General features: G+C 35.7%; 1 protein-coding gene across 2 annotated transcripts in view; it reads right to left on the reverse strand.

Moving 5' to 3' along the window:
- Window positions 1–22,722, reverse strand: part of TRPC5 (transient receptor potential cation channel subfamily C member 5) — a 307,824-nt gene that overhangs the window by 33,460 nt on the left and 251,642 nt on the right. For both annotated transcript variants that reach the window (XM_087971942.1, XM_026678562.2), the window contains exon 7: window positions 17,416–17,611. In XM_087971942.1, coding sequence (XP_087828068.1) covers window positions 17,416–17,611 — 196 coding nt within the window. The remainder of the gene's footprint in view (window positions 1–17,415; window positions 17,612–22,722) is intronic.

Consider the following 22,722-nt stretch of genomic DNA (forward strand, 5'->3'; position numbering starts at 1 on the left):
ATTGTCTGACAAACCATACTCAATGAGTAGTCCTTAATGATACTACATCTACATGGAGGGAAGTAAGCAGTGGGATACCACCAGGTTCCGCATGGGTGGGATTCAACCGGTGTTACTACCGCTTCTGTGTCTGCTGCTCTTCAGAGCTACTGGTTCTATAAAGCTGGCCAGGACCGGTAGCATCCCACCCCTGAGGTTCCATCTTAGGCCCAGTACTCTTGAATATCTTCATAAACAATTTAGATGACAGAATAGAAGGGGAACTTACCAAATTTGCAGATGACATTAAGCTGGCAGAAATAGCTAACACGCTAGCAGATATGCTCAAGATCCATCTGGATCTTGACAGAATTGAAATTCAATGTAGAGAAAAGTAAAGTCTTACACTTAGGCAAGAAAAACCAAAAGTACACATATAGACTGGGTGAAACCAGGCTTAATAACAGTAACTGTGAAAGGGATCTTGGAGTCTCAGTGGACAACCAATTAAATATGAGTCAGTAGTGTATGGAGGCAGCCAAAAAAGCCAATGCAATCCTAAATTGCATTTACAGAGGGATACAATCAAGATCATATGAGATACTAATACCACTCTATAAAGGCTTAGTAAGACCACACCTAGAATAATACATCCAGTTTCAGTCACCACACTATAAAAAAGATGTTGAGACTCTAGAAAAAGTGCAGAGAAGAGCAACCAGGATGATTAAGGGACTGAAGACTAAAACATATGAAGAACAGTTACAGGAACTGGGCATGGCTAGTCTAGTGAAGAGAAGGACCAGGGGAGACAGGAGAGCAGTGCTCCAATATTTGACGGGCTGCCCCAGAGAGGAAGGGGGTCAACCTATTTTCTTTTTTTATATATATTAAAATTTTATTTGAGTTTTCACAAAACATAATACAAGTAGCATTTCTTTCTTTTTTTTTTAGAATAGTATGGTCCTGGGTTATCACTTCTCCATACAGACACAAATTCAATTTCATATTCATCTTTGTGTTCTATTCCATATCTTATTACTATTTTAACATTTTCTCAATAATTTTCCCTTCCCTTAATTTTTCTCAATCTTACTTTTAATTATCTCATTCCTTTCTAAATTCAATATATATATATATATATATAACAATGATAAATAAAATACCTATTCTATTCCAATTCAGCTCTATCATTAATGTTAGTTATAATCTTTGACATCTTTAACATTCCTTTTCAATAGGATATCATACTTCTAGGAACACTTATAATATTTCCATATTTTTTCATGTTTCTTTCATATTCCTCTTCACTTAAATTTTTATAACACATTTATAATAATTAAAATGTTCCCCTCCTTTCCTAATTTCATTCTCTCATTCTCTTTATTTCATTTATTTATTAAACATCCCATTACATTACAATGAGTATTTTATCTATCATATTAATCACACTTGTTTCATATTTTCAAAGTTCATTTCTATTTCTAATATAACAATACTGTCTTATGTACCCTTGCAGAATCCCCCTTTCAATTAAGTTTTCACCCATTATCTCTGTGTCTTGTAAGTTTTCCCTGTTTCTCTATGTCCTGATTCTGTCCTTTATAATTTCTTTTCCTTTCCCTCTTCTCCCTCTTCTTCTCCCCTCCCTTTTTGACCCCTTCTCTCTCTAATTCTGATTCTCTCTTCTGTAATCCTCTCTTCTGTTTCTTCCTAATGTTATAATTACTTTTCAAACTATTCTTTTTTTGAGTTGTTTTTTCAGATCTTAAATTTTTCACTCTCTTTCCCCTCTTCCCTTTCTTTTCCCCACATAGAAATACTTGGTCATTGAAAATGGCTTCTTCTTTGTCCCGCCCTTCTTGTTCTACAGGCATTTCTTGTTGTTTCTTATAGTTCAGGATCTCCATTTCTAAAAATTGAAATATGAAGCCAAAAGAACCTCTTCCTTCTTGTGCATCTTCTTTCTGTTTTTAAAGTTCCATTCTCAATTCTTCCAAGAGTGATACCATTTTAAAAACTTTTAAACAACCACCCAATTGATTTTAGTCCTTTAGATCCAATAGCCAAAAATCAAAAAATCACCAAGTAATCCAAATAATCCAAAGCTGTTTCTTCTTGCTGCTTTTTTCCACTTTCTCTTCCTGGGGTTCTCTTATCTTGTTACAAAGTTTCAGTTAAAATGTATCTTTTAGGAATCTTGTTAAAGTTTCACTGTTAATTCCTTTCACTTCCAGGTGGTCTCCTCCTTTTTTCCAGATCCCACCCTTTTGTTTTTTTCCTTCTTTTAAAAGTTTTTGAGAATCCAGAAATCTTTATTATCCCTTTGATATTTTATTTTCAGCTTAAATACCTGTTAATGTCAAAGTGGATTTTTGCCGATTTCTTGCTTAAATCTCTTAGTTGTCAATATAGGGAAGGAAAGAAAAAAAACCCAAATCCTTTCCCTTCCTTCTCTCATTCGCAGCTTCAAAGTCTTCTTTGGGAACAATGTTGTTCTTTATAATTCAAATTCCAGGGTGCCTTGTACTGTTGCTTTTTCAGTTCAACCCGGTCAGCCAAAACTTTCTCTTCTTATCTTCCTCCTGCACATTCTTTTCCAGTCGAGTTCTTCTTTGAGGTGGCCATTTCTGACCACCGCTGCAACCGCCTTCGGGAAAGGGAGTAATGGCCAGCTGGGGAGGAGAGATGAGGCTCTCCTCGACCCAGCTGGCAGTCTCCCCCCTCTTCACCACCTCTATGGGGTGGCTTAGCCCCAAAACCAGCCAGCTCGGGGCGCTCCAGCGGCGAGCACAGATCGAAACTGCGCACAGTCGCAGATTTCGGTCTGTCGCCGAAGAAGCTCAAACCGGATCTCTGGGGTCAACCTATTTTCCAAGGCACCTGAAGGCCAAACAAGGAATAATGGATGGAAACTGATCAAGGAGAGATTCAACCTAGAAATAAGGAGAGATATTCTGACAGTGAGAACAATCAACCAATAGAACAGCTTGCTTTCAGAAGTTGTGGGACCTTCATCACTGGAGGCTTTCAAGAAGAGATTTGCCTGCCATTTGCCAGAAATGGTGTCGGGTCTCCTACTTTGGCAGGAGGTTGGACTAGATGACTTACAAGATTCCTTCCAATTCTGTTAATCTAAATGTAAATTTTCTGGATTAAAATTTGCTTAGGACAAGGACACCATCTGGAGACTAAAACATATCAAGAACTGTTGCAGGATTGGATATGTCTAGTCTAATCAAAAGAAGTACTAGGGGTGACATGATAGCAGTATTCCAATATTTGGGGGGCTGCCACAAAGAGGAGAACAAGCTATTCTCTGAAGCACCTGTGGGCAGGATAAGAAGCAATGGATGGAACCTAACCAAGGGGAGAAGCAAGAATTAGAACTAAGGAGAAATTTCCTGACAGTTGAAACAATTAATAAGTGAAATAGCTTGCCTTCAGAGTTGTGCTCCAATACCGGAGATTTTAAAGAACAAATTGGACAGCCAATTGTCTGAAATATTACTGTTTGAGCAGGGTTTTGGGCTAGAAGATTTCCAAGGTCCCTTCCAACTCTGTTATTTTATTGTTTAGAAAAGGATAAACTCAATGATGCAAGGAAAAATGCCTCTCTAAAATAATGTCTGAGGAACAGGACTAGTAACAATAAGGATGATGTACCCAGAAATGCATATCCATTTTGCATCGATTTGGTTTTTTAAAAAAATCGTTGTAAACTAATGAGAGACTGTTTCAAAATCTGGTAGGGATGGAGTGAAACAAAGCTGAGGTTTTGTCCAATTCTACCTAGAAGGTGCCAAATGCTAATAAATTACCATTAATCATTTGTTAGCTTTGCAAAGGGAAAAGAAAGAAGAAGGCTTGTTTAATTATTCCTGTGACTCAAGCAAAACACAGCCAGGATATATCAGCTGGGTCTATTTGAAAGCCCAGCAAACAGCTCATGAATACTAAAGTTGCAGTTCAAGTCCACAAGTAAGTTATAATTAGGCCAAGGCTAGAAAAAAGGAAAATGGAGTTTGCTACCCCCGACCCTTTCTTATTTGCTTGTTCTCAGAAACAACTAAACAATTAAGAGCCATGGTGGCACAGTGGTTAGAATGCAGCATCACAGGCTAATTCTGCCTACTGCCAGCAGTTAATTTTCACCAGATGAAGGTTGACTCAGCCTTACATCCTTCCGAGGTTGGTAAAATTGTTGGGAGGAATATGCTGACTCTGTAATTCATTAGAGAGGGCTGGAAAGCACTGCGAAGCAGTCTACAAGTCTAACTGCTGTTCCAGTGAGGTCTGTGCAAAACTCTGATGCAGTGGTTTGGGATACTGATTGTGTTTTTTACTCGAAGTTTTGGGGGTTGGATTGGTGAAGGGATGTCATGTGCTCCATGCAGAAAAAGAGGGAGAAGGCGGAGCCACGTCGCCGCGTTACAGCTGTAATTTCGGGGCTCCGAAGTTACAGCTGATATCCCCGCTCCTGGTTGGTCCCAACGGACCTAAACCGTCCCGTAGAGACGGTGACAGTAAGGGGCGCGTTCTGTCGATCACAGGGACACCGCAAGTCCCTGGTTAATCCAGAAGAAGCCCTTTTACCATCGGCGGGGAGGCAGCCATTAAGCTGCTGAAGCAGGGACAGCTCCGGAAGGAAGAGAAGAAAGAAAGAGAAAGTGTATCGGCTGGTGAGAATTTTTTTTTTAATTTATTTGGGATAAGGACACCCTAGAAGAAGAAGGAGTCTGTAAGATTTTTGACAGAATTTGATAAGATGGATTTAGTGGCGATTTTTTAGGAGATGTCAAAATGAGGCTTGGCTTTTTACTTTTTTTTTTTTTCTAGCGAACTTCTATTGTGATTAGTAATTGTAACCAGACTGGTTTTTTTCTTTTATAATTACCTATTTTCTTTTTCCTTTTTGACTGTTTATATTTTTAATAGAGGCTTCCTTTAGCAATTTTTTCTTTTTTTAAATTTTTTAAATATATACATATATATACACATATTTTCTTTTTCTATTGGGCTTTTTTTTGGGGGGGGAAGAAGGGGGAGTGGAGTAGAGAAACTTTGTAACTCTGTAACACTGCCAACTAGAGGCTTGAAAATACTTTACTTGAAGTTGAGAGAACTGTGAGAAACTCTTTCCCAAGGACACTGAGTTGATAAGATAGAGAGAGGAACTCTGGAGAATGTTTTCACAGGTGTCTCTTTGGGATTTCTACAATCAACTGAATATTTGAAGCTTGGCTTTGAAACTTGTGGAGAAGCCATAATAAGAGCCTTGGACGTTTAAATAAAATGCAGTGTGCTCCTTGCTTTATTTGTTGTTAGCTTTTATCCCTCCTCCTCAACCCTATAGTATTTTGTAATATTTTTACACTTTTGCTTATTACTATTATCATTATTTTTCTTTTTTTTTTTAAAGAGAAAGCCTCAGAATATTTTTTCTTTTTTTCCTTTTCCTTTTCCTTTTGGGGGGGACTTTTGATTTTTTCACCTTTATATGTATATATTCTTTTTTTATGGCTATGTTTTATTTTCTTGAGATCTCGCAATTGGATTAAGGTGTGAAGAACCTGAAGAATTTTTTTTTATTTTTTTTCCTTTTATTATTATTATTATTATTATTATTTTAATATTATTGGGTTTTATTCTCCTTCTGACTATCGTAACTGAGGATTAAGGTCTAGAAGAACCTGAAGAAATCTTTCTTTTTTCCTGGAAATTTTTTTCTTTTTTTAAATTTTGGGCTTTTTATTTTTTATTGATTTTTCTTTTTCACGTTTTTTCTTTCCCTAATTGGATTACAATTGCCACTCTGCCAACTGGATCAAAAGAGTGGGAAGATTCTGTGTTATTCAAATGAGTAAGAAAATTCTACCTTTTGGTACCTCAACTTCTGCTCCTGCCTCCCCATCAACTGGAGGACGACTATCAACAATGGCGAAGCAAGATAAAGGACAAATGGATTTAACGATGGTTATACAAGGAATTCAAGAACCTAAAATGAGTATTGAACAAAGGATGGGGAGTATTGAACAAAAAATTGAAAACGTCCAACAAATGATGGTGAAATATGATGAGAGACTGCAAAAAATGGAAGAGAAAGACAATCAAAGAGATGAGAGACTGCAAAAAATGGAAGAGAAAGACAATCAAAGAGATGAGAAAATTGGAAATATTGATGACAGAGTGACAACGCTTGAACAAAACAAGAATGAGATGTTGAAGTGGGAGATGGACAGATCAGAATATTACCTCAGATTTCAAAATATAGAGGAAGAAAAAGGACAAGATCTTGCTGCAGTAATGATAGAAATCTTGGCTGAAGCTCTGGAAATAACAGAGGAAAAGATGATGGATGGAATAGATGAGATATACTGAGTATTTACAAGATATGCGTCGAGGAATAAGCTACCAAGAGAAGTTCATGTCAGATTTACTAAAAAATCTATTAAAACACAGATATTACAAGCGGCAAGAGAGAAGGCATTGAAATATGGAGATAAAGAGATTGTGGTTTTAAAACAAGTACCCAGAAAAATTAGAGAGATGAGGAGAGAATATCGTTTCCTGACTAAAATATTATTGGAAAAGGAGGTGAATTACAGATGGTTGATTCCAGAAGGATTAATGGTTACATGGAAAGAACAGAGATACAGAATTGGCTCAATTGACGAAGCAGAATCGTTTTATAATGAATTCCTTAAAAGAAGAGAAACAGAGATAGAAAAAGAGACTACTCTAACTGAATTTCAAGAGGACCAAATAGAGATGGGAAAAGAAGAAGGTGCAGTAGGTGGGCAAGTGGAGACTAAAGAACAGCGTGAAGTAAGATCAACGAGAGCTGTTAGACCTAAATATAAATCATAACTATGGAGGAAAAAAAATTGATTTCTTTGAATATAAATGGACTGAATTCAGCTACTAAAAGAAGGAAAACCTTTCATAAAATAGAGAAATTAAAATTTGATATAATTTGCTTACAAGAAGTACATATTAAAAAACAACATCAACAATTATTGGTGCGACCAAAAATAGGGAAAATTTTTACTTCTTTGGCCCATTGTAAGAAAAGAGGAGTGGTTTTGTATATTAAAGAAACCATTCCAGCAAAACTGATCTATACTGATGAAGATGGAAGAGTATTAATGGTTGAAATTGTGGATAATAACACAAAGATACTCTTGGTTGCAATCTATGTTCCGAATGATAAACAAAAAAGATTTTATAAAAAACTACATATGAAAATAATTGAATTGGACTACGCTAATATATTTATAATGGGAGATTTTAATGGAATTGTAGACAATGAATTGGACTACACAGCAAAAATAGCACGACAAAATAGGAAGATTCTCCCTAAATCCTTTTTTGAAATGATAGAGGAACTAAATTTAAAAGATATATGGAGGGAAAGAAATACTAAAACTCAACAATATACTTTCTATTTGAATAGGCATTCATCATGGTCCAGAATAGATATGATTTGGATGTCAACAGAATTATTATCTAATATTCAAGAAATAAATATTGAAACAAGTACATGGGCAGATCATAACCCAATGACAATTAAATGGAAAGGACAAAAAAGAAGATCTAGATGGACATTAAATAATACTATCTTAAAGGAAAAAGATTTTACACAATGGATGGAAAAAGAACTGGCCTTCTTCTTTAATGAAAATAGAAAAGAAGATACTTCAATACAGAATGTTTGGGACACAATGAAGGCATATGCAAGAGGATTGATAATGGAATATATAAAGAAAAAGAATATTAGGAAGAGGCAAATGATTAAAACTTTAGAAGATGATTATAAAAAATTGGAAAAAGAATTACAGAGAACGCCACAGAAAAAAGATATTAAATTTAAAATGGACATAATTAAACATAAAATGGATCAAACAGAGAAAGAAGAATTGGCGCAAAAAATCAGAAGCGCCAAACAGAACTATTTTGAGGATGCAAACAGGCCAGGTAGATGGTTAGCATACAAACTGAGAAAAGAGAAAGAATCAAGGAGAATACTACAGTTAATGGATGAACAAGGTCAAGTTTGTCATGGTAATAAGGAGAAAAAGAGAATTATTCGAGACTTTTATGCACAATTATATAAGCAGGAGGATTTTGATGAGGGGAAAATCAAACAGTATTTACAAAATGCTAACCTACCTAAGATACCTGATGAAACTGGGAAAATGTTAGAAAACCCTATAACAATGGTGGAATTAACTGAAGCACTCAATAGGCAGAATAACGGGAAAGCACCAGGACCAGATGGTTTCCCGGCAGAATTTTATAAAACATTACAAGAATCGTTGAGTATTTCATTGTTAGAAATTATGAATGAAGTTATGATAAATAAGAAAATACCTAAAACATAGTCAGAAGCTTATATTACGCTTATCCCAAAAGAAGGGGCTGACCCATCACAAATTAAGAACTATAGACCTATTTCTTTATTGAATGCAGATTACAAAATATTTGCTTCAATTTTGGCAGAAAGGCTTAAAAAATACCTAAATAATTTTATTCATCCTGATCAGAATGGATTTCTACCAAAGAGACAAATTAAAGACAACATGAGAGTAATTTTGGACACGTTGGAATATTATGAGGCACACCCTGAAAAACAAATGGCTTTGATATTTCTAGATGCTCAAAAGGCATTTGATAATGTGAATTGGAGATTTATGTTATTATTATTGGAACAGATGGGTTTTGCTAGAAAATTTATTCAAGCAATAGAAGCTATATACTATAAGCAAACAGCAAAAGTGATGATAGAGGGAGAATTTACAGACTCTATCAACATTAAAAAAGGCACAAGACAAGGATGTCCACTATCCCCTTTGTTATTTGTATTGACTTTGGAAGTGTTAAATAGAAATATTAGAGAGGATACAAATATAAAAGGAATGAAAGTTAAAAAGGAGGAATTTAAATTGCAAGCCTTTGCGGACGATTTGGTCTTTATTCTGGAAGACCCTCTAGAGACAGCTTTAAAATTACTGGAAAAGATAGAGACGTATGGTGAGATGGCTGGCTTGAAAATAAATAAAGACAAAACAAAGATTCTGACAAAAAATATGTTATTAAGGCAAAGAGAAGAGTTGGCAGACCTATTGAAAATTCAAGTTACGAATAAAGTTAAATACTTGGGGATATTTTTGACGTCAAGATGTACTACACTGAAAGAGAATAACTATATTAAACTTAAACAGCAGATAGCATCTGACTTGAAAAAATGGGAAAACCTACAATTATCTTTGATAGGTAGAATTTCAACAATTAAAATGAATATTTTACCCAGAATTTTATATTTGTTTCAAACAATACCAATTAGGCTTGGTAAAGGCTACTTTGATGAATTAAATAAAATGGTGTTGAAGTATATATGGCAAGGTAAGAAAGCGAGAATAAAACTAAGACTTTTACAGGATGCTAGAACTAGAGGAGGATTTGGCCTTCCTAATTGGGAGTTGTATTATCAAGCTGCAAATTTAATGTGGGTTAAAGAATGGATAACGTTAAGAAAGTCTAGATTACTGGCATTGGAAGGACATGACTTATTATTGGGTTGGCATGCCTTTTTATGGTATAAGGGAACTAAATCGCAGGGTTATTTCAGAAGGCATTATATACGGGAATCGTTATGGTTGAATTGGGAGAAAATTAAGAAACAATGTTATTTGAAAATACCAGTCTGGTTATCAACTATCGAAGCTTTTTCCTATCCCATAATCTATAAGGAGGAACAAACAGTTAGATATGGGGAAATACTGGATGAAAAGGGTGAACTTAAAAGCTAGAAGAACAAGATATAAAGATGAATTGGTTTTCATATGCGCAAATACACTCAAGGTATCTTAAAGATTCTAAAACAGAAGGATTTTATGATAAATTGACTGATCTAGATAGGATTTTGACAGGTTCTGATGAAAAAGTGATTAAAAAACTATATAGTTATTTGTTGGAAATTAAATTAGAGGAAGAACAAGTCAAAGAAACAATGATTGTTTGGGGGAAGAATTTTGGATATGGGATTGATTTAGAGAAATGGCAAAAATTGTGGTCTCAAAATTATAAAATGACAATGTCAGTAGCATATAAAGAAAATTTGTATAAGATGTTTTACAGGTGGCATTTTCCCCCGACAAGAATAGCAAGAATGTTCAAGAACAAATCTGAAAAGTGCTGGAAATGTCATCAGATCCCTGGCTCATATTACCATATGTGGTGGACTTGTGAGGAGGCCAGGAAATACTGGACTGGAATTCGCATATGGTTGGAAGAAATGACAAAAGAACATATAGATTTGAAACCGGAGATTTTTCTATTGGGAATCTTACCTGATACATTCAATAAAAACTTAAAGTATTTGATTGTAAATGTGTTAACAGCGGCTAGGATTGTATTTGCTAAAAATTGGAAGAGTGAGAAAATACCATTAGAGGAAGAAATTATTAATAAAATACTGGAATGTGCTGAAATGAGTAGATTGACATTTGAAATTAGAGAACAAGAAGATAAACAATTTTATGAAGTTTGGGATCTTTTTTATCAATGGTTAGATAAAACAATATAATAATAGAATATTTAGAAACCTAGGAAACAATGAATATATATATATATTAATATTTTTAGAATATTTTATTAAGATAGATTTGGTATGATTTTACGATTTGTTATAAAATAAATTAACTAAATTATAGTTATCTCGCTTAAGTATGAATTAGTAAAATTATAGTCAAATGATTGTTTAATAATGATATTAGGATATATAATTGTTGATTGATAATATGAGTTGTTATGTAACATAATTATTATGATGACTACGAAATGGATGCACAAAAAGGAGTGGTAAACCAACTGATACACTGTCTGTAAATTTATGAAGAATGATGATGTTCTTATGTTATGTTTTATGTTTTATGTGTTTTTATTTGTTGTTAAAATCAATAAAAATTTTATTTTAAAAAAAAATGCTCGTGGTAGTTTTCTCCTTTCAACCTTCTTTCACTTGACGGAAGAACATTTATTTATTTCCAGTCATTTGTGTTGCTTTTGATGTTTTTTTCAAAGAGCAGCACTTCTGTGAAATTCTCCCCCCTCTCTTTATAATAATGTAAAGTTACAGTTACAAAGATTAAACCTGAAAGTCAGTTTCAAGTGATAAAGATAAAAGACTAATACAAACTAAGAAAAATAGAAAGGAAGGCAAAGCAAAAATAAAAAGAGCCCAGAAAATTATGAATAGAAAAAGGGAAAAATATAGTAAGGAACAAAGAAAATATAAACAAATGACTTTCCCCTTTTTCACAAATCAAATTATTTCAACCATGTACTGCCTTCCTACCGATACATCAAAATATCTCTTCTTCCCATATCTCATCACTTTTTCTATAAATAAATACTTAAAACATAATTAAATTCTAATCAGCAAAAAAACATTCAAATTTACTATAAGTAACAGCATTCATACATTAATCAACTTTATATTCCTTTACTTTTCACACAATAGCTTTTCACTTTTCTAAAAAGAGCAACAGCAACAACAAAAGATCTCTCCTTCCTATTCTCTTATTGATAAACAACACATACATTTTTCCTGATCAAATGAACCAGTGTTAGATTTCTTCCCTTTGCCTTTAACAATCTTGCTCTTTAATCCTTTTAAATAATGTCCCAGAATTTGATTTCTTTTCATTTTCTCTTTGTCTCTCCTCAGAAGATTCTTCAAGACTTTAAGAAGTCTGTTATAAATCCAAAATAAGCAATCTGTCAAGTGATTGTTCTGGTTTGTTATTTGAATATCCCTTTCCATTATTAAAACATCAGCTGATTTCATCCAATGTAACATTTTTTTCCACATCATTCTTGAATGCTGTCATTTTAGCTTCATGTTCAAATCAGCCTCAATCTCATTCTTTTTTTTAGTAAAGCTTACTTCTCTTATATAACCTCTTTTAAATCCAGTTTTATAATAGCAGACAATCTTAATAGTAACTTCTGAGTACATTTTTTCAAATATCCTTGAATTAAAGTATGTTCCACTGTATATTAATGGGTCTTCTCCCTTAATTATGATTGTTTAGTTCTTACTGGTTTCCTTTACTTCAAAATCCCCTTTTATCATGCCCACCCCCAATCAACAGCATTTTCCCATGGGAAGGTTTCTTGTACTTAATTTCAGACTCTTAATATATTCCAAACAACATTTCCCCACAGAAAAGATTCTTATAATTAATTTCAAATTCTTATACCAAATCTGTCTGGTCCTTTAATCCTTTATAGCCTTCCAAAATCAACATTCTAATCACCCTTTCACTGTTTATTCTAAGATATTTTTTTTAAAAAGTCCTTAAACCTATATGAAATGTCTTTTGATGACGATTAAAGGGGAATCACCTAGTGTAATGAAACTTTTGAATGTTCAAAAATCAATTAACAAGCAATTTCCAGAAGTGATTTAAAAAAGAACTATGTGAACCAATAATGTCCTTCTGAAAAGTGCCAAACTGTGGCACTGGGCAAAGTTTTATTTATTTATCAAATTTCTTTTTTTTTTTAAACAAGTTTTATTTTCAAGACAAACAATACATAGATACACATAAAACAAAACATAAAAGCATAAAAAATCTCTTATCTGAAAGTTGCTTAGTCCCGGGTTAAAACTCTTGGTACAGACACAAATTCAAATTCATATTCATTTTACATACCATTTCATATCTTATTAACATTTTCAGTTTTCTATATGTCTTCTCCTCTCCTTTAAATTTTCTCAATTTTATTTTATTTTATTTATCTCCTCTCAATTCATATCATAATATTTATTATTCTTTGTCTGTTCTATTCCAGCCAGCCCTTTATTTTCCTTTTTAAAAAAAAGAAAAAACTTCTCCTGTACACTATATGGAGTATGATGCCTTTATCTCTTTCCCCTACATTTATAATACTTAATATAAAACACATGACATATATTGGGATTCTGTCTGGTACATTCTAAAATTATACTATATTATCAAAAATAATACAAATCTATTCATTAGTATTAATATTCATTCATATCTTAAACATAACTCATTACTTTTCAATTAAATCACATACTTTTATGGGAGCCCTATTTTCCATAGTTATATATTATATCCCTCATCATATATTATAGCTCATTATTTCATTAAAAAGTACCTCCTTCTTCTACTTCAATTCTCATTTCACAAAAAATTTCGCTAGTATACCATATTCTAATCATTAATATTAACAATCATTTATATCTTAAACATTTTATCCATTTCAATTAAATATCATGCTTTTGTGGGAACACTTATGCTTTTCAAAGATTATTACCCCCCCACATCACATTCTTGAATCATGTTTCGTTACAGTACTCCCTTTTCTTAACCAAAATTTCACTAATTTATGTTAAGTATTTTATCACATTTTAGGTTACATATTGTTTCTAATTTTCTATGTTTACTTCTAAATACAAGTATAAAAATGCAGTCTTATGTACCTTTCTAGAATCCCTTTAACCATAAAGCTTATCCATTATCTCTAAAAAAAATTTGCTTCTTAACATCTTGCTCCCCACCATTAGGACTTCTCATCCCTTCCTTTCTTTCTTGTTTCTTCTCCTCCTTGTCCTCTTTAAGCCCTTGTCTCTCCACCTCCCTTTTATTCTGCTTTCCCCCTTTCTGTTGTTTCTTAACATAATGTCCCCTTTTCACCTTATTCTTCTCTTTTTGGGCTATTTTTCCAGATCTTAAAGACCTTTTTCCCTTTTTCTCTTGCTTTTTCTCTTCTCCAATCAAAGTCATTTGTTCATCAAAGATGGCTTCTCCTTCTTCTTTGTCCCCATCATCCTCATTCTGCTTCACATAAATATAAACCGCCATTTCTAAGTATTGAAAAATAGTGCCAAGACCATCTTCCCCTCCTTGTTTTTCTCTTTCAAATTTTTGATATATAAGTTCCAATTCATCCATAGATGATGCCATTGTGTAGAGAAAAAGTTTTTCCAAACAACCACCCAGATGATTTAATCAGAAGTAATTTCCAAAGGTTCCAAAGTCACCAAACAATCCAAACAGACTATTTCTTTTAGATACCTTCTTCTTCTTCACTTTCTCTTTCTGGGGTTAAAGTAATCACAAATCCTTTTCAAATATATTTTTTGGAAGTTTTTAAACTCTTTGTAATTCTAGGCAATCTTCTCCTTATTTTCAAATTTTGCTCTAATTCTTTTTTTCACTCTCCCTTCCCACTCACAGCCAAAAAGGTTTTTTTTTTCCCCCGCTGTCACTTTAGGAAGGAGAGTAGAACAAAGAAAAAACTTTCCCCTTTAGAATATTCGCAGCTTAAAACTCTCACAGGGAACAATATATACTTAGCAGCCTTTAAGATTCCAGGTCACTTTCTCCCGTCTTGTCCCGGTTAGAATCAACTTTCACTTTTCTTTCAGCTTCCTCCCTCCTGCACCTGCTTGTCCGGCTGCAGCTTTCTTCGTGGCGGCCATTGCTGACCGCCGTTCCTCCACCTCGGAAAAAGGGGTTTAGCCGGCTGGGGAGGGGCTTACGACACCCCCAAGCCCCTTGCCAGATCCCCCTGTTTTCAGCTGCCTCTGCGGGGCAGCTATATCCCCAGATCCAAATGGATCGGGGGAACCTTGACGGTGAACGCAGCAGGGATCGCACGGTCGTGAATCCCTGCCGCCGCCGAAAGGTTGCAAACCGGAAGTCATTTATCAAATTTCATTGGCTGCCCATCTTACCACAGATGGCCCTTTTTTGGATCCCAAAACTCTAAATTCACTGAAGTCCACTATGTTGTGGTCTCCTCATGGGAAACTGCTATTTGGAATGCTTATGGGCAATCCCAAGTCCTTTTCAGAAGAGGGATTCCAAGTAATTGATCCATTTAGTGGCTTTTTTAGTATATTAATTGCTTATCTAGGTCCCCTATCATATGCCTTCAGAAAGCTCAGAAACCATGACAAAAGAATGGGATCCCTCTTCTGTTGCCACCCTACAAACAATTGGTATTCAGATGATGCTACTTCTGATCTGGAAGAAGCATAAATCCATCAAGACTAGTAAGCTATGCTTAGCATGGCCCTCCATGAATCTAACTCCCTTGTTAAAAATTAAAAATTGGTGGTTACCACTTTCTCTACAATTGACTTATTGCAGTATACGTCAAGTAATTTAAATTAAACTGAGCACAAATTATAGGAAGGCATACCCTGTGTGCACAAGACTAAGCATCCTTTTACTATAAGAATTGGGCATTTAAAAACCTAGCTCACTGATTTGCAGACACCATGGCAGGCTCATCTCTTCTTCCCCCAAATGGCCAACAGACACCTCCAGAAGGCCACTGTCATTGTAAAATTGCTCAAGTAACGACAAAGGGAAAATTGGCAAGGTAAGGTCAGTATCATGACCAACATGGTAGCTTCAAGCCATTGATAAGCACTGCTGATCTTTGGCCTCATGGAGATAGATCAGCTGCCCATTTTACTCTTGATGGCATATTCCATCTGCATTCACAAGCCCCAGATATTTTTCTGGCTTTTTGAATGATAGCTAGATATCTATCCAAGCAGAAAGCCCTCCTGAGCAAGTGTTCAGGGAAAACAATATTTCCTGAGATTAATCTCCACGGATGTTTTAAGCAAAAGTCTGTTGACATTTTGCACTGAATTGGTGAGTTTCTGCCTCTCTTAGTCAGATGCACTGATTTAGAAGATTTCAAAATGCAAGTTAATGCAGACTATAACATACAGGCAGTCCTCAACTTTGGACCACAACTGAGCCCAAAATTTCTGTTGCTAAGAAAGACAGGGATGATGGAATAATGCTGTTTCCTCTCTTCTCTCCATTCCACAATCTGATGGAATCAAAGTCCTATTTGTTACCATAGACTAGAAATGAAATATAGCTAAAACAGATTTTTAGAGAACATTTTCCTGCACAGTAAATGCTTCTATCAATCTCAGCAATCCTTACAATGCAATACAGGTAGTTTATGATTTATGACCATAATTGAGACTGGAATTACAGTTGTAAATTGTGCTGGTTATTAAATGGATTATCATGTGACCAACCTGATTTTACAACATCTTTTGCCAGTCATTAAATGAGTCATTATGGCCATTAAGCGAATTTGCAATTGCTAAGTGAATTGTTAATGCAATTGGCGTTTCCTGCCAGAAATCAGAAGGAAATGATGGTTTGTGCCCAAAAACATAATACATCATAGTCAGGCAATTTGGAACACTGCAAATAACCATAAATTCGGGCTGGTATGCCAAGCTCCCAAGATGTAAACATTTTCTGAATTTAAGAAGAGATTGGACTGCCATTTGTCAAGTAGGGTTTCCTGCTTGGGTAGGGGGTTGGACTAGATGACCTACAGTCCACAGTCCCTTTCAACTCGGTTAATCTGAATGTTTTTATGATGATTGCAACATCCCGGGGCCATTTGACTGCCATTTGTGACCTTCCCAGCTGAAGACAGATTTACTTAACAAGCTCATGATTCACTTAAGGACTACAATGGTAAAAATTCATAAAATTGGATGAGACTCACTTAATAACCTCCTAGCTTAGCAATGGAAATTCTGGTTGCAATTGTGGTCATAAGTTGAAGAGTACCTAAAGAGAATTGTATATGAGGGGTCCTTAGTGTTCTCGGAGCTTGTTTGTTTTTTTGCAACTTGCATTGATGACATTGCCGAGTTTGGGTAATGAAATATCTGCAAGAAAACAACCAAGCTCAGAGGGCACCAAGACCCCACAGTTTTTCTCCTTCTCCTTCTCTCCAGAAACCCCTCTCCCTTCTAGCACTGATGATGCTAGCTAGTTTAGGTAACATCTTGCAGAAACATCTGCAAGAAACAACCGAGCTCAGAAAGCATCAAGGACCTCACAGTCCTTCTCCTCCTCCCCACAACTCTCTCCCTTCTAGCACTGATCATGTTACCTAGTAGTTGGATAAAGAAACATCTACAAGAAAACCACCAAACTCAAAGAGCACTAAGGACCTTTCCTTTCAACCCTGAATTAAAAGTATTATTCTTTCTTAGATTGTATATGGTTTATTATGCTAAGGCAATTAAATATTTCTCTAAATACAAAAGAACACACATACTCTCTCTCTCTGTGTGTGTGTGTGTGTGTGTATGTGCAGGTGTGTTTATGTGAGTGTCTGGATATTTCCTGTCCTGCTCCCCTATCCTCTGCCAATTGCTACAAATTGATTGCTGTATTACCATCATTAAGCAGAATTAACAACCACTGCCACCTGAGCACACAGCAAATGAGTTGCATGTTTGCTACATAAATTGACACCTCTGCTAGCTCCAGACACACATATCCAACTGAATGCCTAATTCACAGGCAAATGGAAGGGACACCAATGCATTTAACTCACTGCTATGAGCTGATAGGAGTTGTTCATCATGGCAATAAGCATGTTTAGCAACACCACCAAGGAGATGACGTTGTATGTGCCAAACATGGTGGCCCCGACAAACTCTGTGAATTCATGCCTGGCTTTGACATTCGTGACGTAGAGGTTCAACAGACCAAACACCGACCAGAAGAGAGACTGAAGAGTTTCAAAGAGTCTGAAAAAACAAACAAAAGATAAATAATTGTTTTAATAGATTTGATTGAGTCTAAGAGAACAGATACATCATTTATCTTTCTCATGCGCTGGTACATCCAAAAGTTTTTCGACCTACATCTTTCTATTTCCCAGCCAATATAGTTTCCTGTATGCTCTCAGCTTATCCCTGATGTAGAATCATAGGGCTGGCAAAGACCTTGGAGGTCTTCTCGTCCAACCCTCTGTCCAAGACAGCAGACCTTATTCCATCCTGCACAAATGTTTGTTCAATCTTTTCTCGAAAACTTCTGGTGATAGAATACCTACAACTCTGAGAGGCAAGTTGTTCCATTAATTAATTAATTAATCATTGTTAATTAATCATTCTCACTGTCAAGAAATTCCTCCTTGTTTCCAAGTTGGATCTCTCTTTAACTAGCTTCCACTCATTACTTCTTGTCCTAACTCCTGGTACTTTGGAGCAGCGGTCACCAATCGGTGGGCCACAGTCCACTGGTGGGCCATGAGAAAATTTTGGTGGGCCACAGAGAAATCTCACCCCCAGAGCACCCCACAAAGCAATTCATCCAGGCTGCACAGAAACACAAGGCTGTGCCGCCCACATAGCCCGTGGGAACCCTCCCCGCCTACTCACTCCTTACCCGGCAAACTTGCCTGCTAAATTGCTATTTTTCCTTTTTCTGACCATCAACTGTTCTGCTGTGCCAGGAGATTTAGATTAGCTAGGAAGCAGGATATGGTTGGATTTCTTGCTTTCTAGCTAGTCTTTAGATCTTCGGCTTTGCTTTTAAGCACAGCCAAACCTCCCTTCGGACTGAAGGTTCTATTATTTAGTGAAGACTCACGGCAAGCAAATTTTTTGTGACAGACTCAGGTAGCCAATGGCAGATAGATAGATCACTGAATGATTCTGTGAGCAACTCAATCTCCCTGCCTGCTTTGCCTGATTTTTGGGTAAAAGTTGCTCTTTTTTAATAAAAAATTCAATATTCAAGATACATGGTGTGTTGTGAGTTAATTTTATGAGTTTGCTTGCTAACAAATTTTATGAGTTTGCTTGCAAACAAATTTTATGTGACAGATTGAGCTAGCCAATGGCAGATAGATAGATCTCTGAATGAATCTGTGATTCTGTGAGCAACTCAATCCGCCTGCCTGCTTTGCCTGATTTTGGGTAAAAGTTGCTCTTTTTTATTAAAAAATTCAATATTTATATAAATATTTATAATATTTACATACAAGCCATGCCCAGCCAGTCACATGACCACCAAGCCACACCCACAAATTAGGCCATGCCCACAGAACCAGTTAGTGGTCCCTGGGATTTAAAATTATGAGTTTGGTGGTCCCTGAGGTCCAAAAGTTTGGCAACCCCTGCTTTGGAGAACCTGTCAACCCCTCCTCCACATGACATCCCCTCAAGTATCAGAAGATAGCTATTATGTCATCCCTAATCTTTGTTAGGTTGATCAGCTCCCTTAGCTGTCCATCCTCCAGATCCCTTATCATCTTTGTTGTTCTTCTTTGCACTTTTTCTAGGGCATCAGCATCTCTTTTGTATTATGGTGACTATAATTGGATGCAGTATTCCAAGTGTGGCCTCACTAGCGCAGTATGCAGTAGTAGTATCACTTCATCTGATTTTGATACTACAGGTAGTCCTTGACTTACAATAGACCATTTAGTGACTGTTCAAAGTCACAACAGCATAGGAAAAAAAGAGACTTATGACAGTTTTTCACACTTACAACCATTACAGCATCCCCATGGTCACATGATAAAAATTCGGATGTTTGGCAACTGACTCATATTTATGATCTTTGCAGTGCCCTGGGGTCATGTCATGCCTTTTTGCAACCTTCTGACAAGCAAAGTCAATGGGGAAGTCAGATTCACTTCACAGCCATGTAACTAACTTAATAACTGCAGTGATTCCCTTTACAACTATGGGAAGAAAAGTAATAAAATGGGGCAAAAATCACTTAACAAATGTTTCACCTGGCAACAGAAGTTTTGGGCTCGAGTGTGGTCGTAACTATAGGGCTACCTGTATCCCTCTCTTGACATAATCCATCACTGCATTGGCTTTTTTAGCAGCTGCAGCACACTGCTGGCTCATTCTGAAGCAGAAGTCCACCAGGACACCTAGATATCTCTCACAGTCTTTACTATTGAACCATATACCACCTATTCTGTACCTATGCATTTGTTTTTCCTGCCTAAGTCTAGGACCTTACTTTTCTCACCAATGAACTGCAGCTTAAGAGTATTATATTATGCAGTATTGCATGCTAACTCTGCCAGCTGGGCAATGCTGACTGGCTCTATCGACCTTCCATCCTTCTGAGGTCGGTGAAGTGAGGACCCAGATTGTTGGGTGCAAAATGCTGACTCTGTAAATTGCTTAGAAAGGGTTGAAAATCACTGTAAAGCAGTATAGAAGTCTAATTGCTATTGCTAAGTGCTATCTTCCTGGCTAGGGGGTAATGCTCAACTCTTTCTGAATCTTGAATGAACAGTGTAAGATTTCTCCCTTAGCCTGGCATTTGGAAAACCAGGACACAAATTCAGAGAAGCCTCTGAACAATTTCCTCATGTGAAAACACTTCTGGAAGTCTGTAGTAGAGAGTCTACATCTGTTACACTGGCAAAGAAGCGAAACTCGTAAGAGAAGGAAGGAAAACTAATATCAAAATGCAGCTGCTTTCTAAAGATATCTTTTGGCAGCAGAGCTATTTTCTACCTTCTAGTGTCTGCAGCAAAATCCATTCCAGATATCAGTCAAAGAACATTACATGATGAGAGAATCTCTCTTCCTATTACCAGCACTGCAAAAATCGAGGAAGAGGGAGAGAGGAAAGAAAAGTGTGCATTTGAGAAGTGTGTTCTGCTATCCATATGCAAACTCTTCTAGAAATGGGAAATATATATTTTTATAAAGGAGATGCCTGTCCATGCTTCTCCCCTTTTGCGTCATCTACTGCATCATTTCTGCCCATTTACAAATATTAATTAACCAATGTCCACCAGTTGGTGCCCTCTAGTGTGCTGAGATTACAATCCCCAAGTTGTCTCAGAATGATTTGGCAGCATCCTTAATGTAATAATGAAGATATTCCTCTGGATAGTCTGCCAGTCCAAATTTATGAAAGCCAAGTACAAGTGGTCCTCAACTTATGGCCATTCATTTAATGGTTGTTTGAAATTATAATCACACTGAAGAAAATGACTTGAACTTGATCCTTGCACTTACGGCTGTCATAGCATCTCCAAGGTAATGTAACCAAAATTTGGGTACTTGGCAATCAGCATTTGTAGTGCCCCAGAGTCATGGGACTGCCCAAGGAACTTCCAACAAGCAAAGTCAATGGGAGAGTCACATACACTTAATGATCCTGTGATTCATCTATTTACCATGGCAAAAAAAGATCTAGATGGACTTTAAATAATACGATATTAAAGGAAAAAGACTTTAAACAGAAAATTGAGAGAGAATTGACTTTTTTCTTTAAAGAAAATACAAAAGAGGATACATCATTACAGAACCTCTGGGACACGATGAAGGCTTATACAAGAGATTTGATAATGGACTATACAAGGAAAAGAAATATAAAACAGAAAAAAATCTTTAAAATATTGGAAGATGACTACAAGAAGTTGGAAGAACTACAGAAATTTCCACAAAAAAAGGACATTAAATGGAAAAAGACATTAAATGGAAAAAGAAGAAATAGCACAAAAAATTAGAAATGCTAAGCAGAACTATTTTGAAGATGCAAATAAACCAGGCAGATGGCTAGCATATAAACTGAGAAAGGAAAGAGACTCGAGAAGAATAAATCAATTGATAAACGAACAAGGACATGTATGCTATGGAAATGTGGAGAAGAAAAAAATTATTCAAGGTTACTATGGAAAACTGTACCATCAAGAGAATGTTCAGGAAGAAAGAATTCAACAATACTTACAGGAAGCAAATTTGCCCCAGATACCCAAAGATATTGAAACAATGTTAGAAATTAATATAACAATGATGGAATTAACAGAAGCTTTAAAAAAGCAAAACATTGGGAAAGCACCAGGTCCGGACGGTTTCCCAGTGGAATTTTATAAGACATTCCAGGAAACATTGAATCTTCACTTATTAGAAGTTATGAATGAAGTTATGACAAAGGAGAGAATACCCGAAACATGGTCAGAAGCATATATCACACTTGTACTGAAGGAGGACACAGACCCACAGCAAGTTAAAAATTACAGACCTATATCACTATTAAATTCAGATTATAAAATTTTTGCTTCAATTCTGGCAGAAAGACTGAAAAGATACTTAAACAATTTTATTCATCCTGATCAAAATGTATTTCTGCCGAAGAGACAGATTAAAGATAATATGAGAATAATTTTAGATACACTGGAATACTATGAGGCACATCCTGAAAAACAAATGGCTCTGATGTTTATAGATGCACCAAAAGCCTTTGATAATGTGAATTGGCGTTTTATGCTGTTACAATTGAACCAAATGGGCTTTGGTAAAAAATTTACTCAAACCGTCAAAACGATATATCATAAAGAAACTGCAAAGGTTATGATAAATGGAGAGTTAACAGACTTTATAGATATAAGAAAAGGGACCAGACAAGGCTGTCCACTGTTGCCTCTGTTGTTTGTGTTAACACTGGAAGTGCTGAATAGGAACATCAGAGAAGAAAAAGAAATAAAAGGAATGAAAATTAAAAAAGAAGAGTATAAATTACAAGCTTTTGCAGATGACCTGGTATTTATATTAGAGGATCCATTGGAGTCTGGACCTAAACTGATAGAAAAGATAGAAGAGTATGGGAAAGTAGCAGGTTTGAAAATAAATAAAGATAAAACAAAGATTTTAGTAAAGAACACGTTCGTAAGACGAAAGAAAGAATTGGAGGAAGTTTTGGGGATCCAGGTCACAAACAAGGTTAAGTATTTAGGGATGCATATAACACCAAGATGTAGCACACTTAAGGAAATGGGAAAATTTACAATTATCACTGATTGGGAGAATATCTACAATTAAGATGAATGTATTGCCCAGAATCTTATACTTATTCCAGACAATTCCAATCA

This window comes from Notechis scutatus, chromosome 10, assembly GCF_049901735.1.
Source record: "Notechis scutatus isolate UNSWTSFEM ecotype Mainland chromosome 10, rNotScu1.2, whole genome shotgun sequence".
Classification (NCBI taxonomy): domain Eukaryota; kingdom Metazoa; phylum Chordata; class Lepidosauria; order Squamata; family Elapidae; genus Notechis; species Notechis scutatus.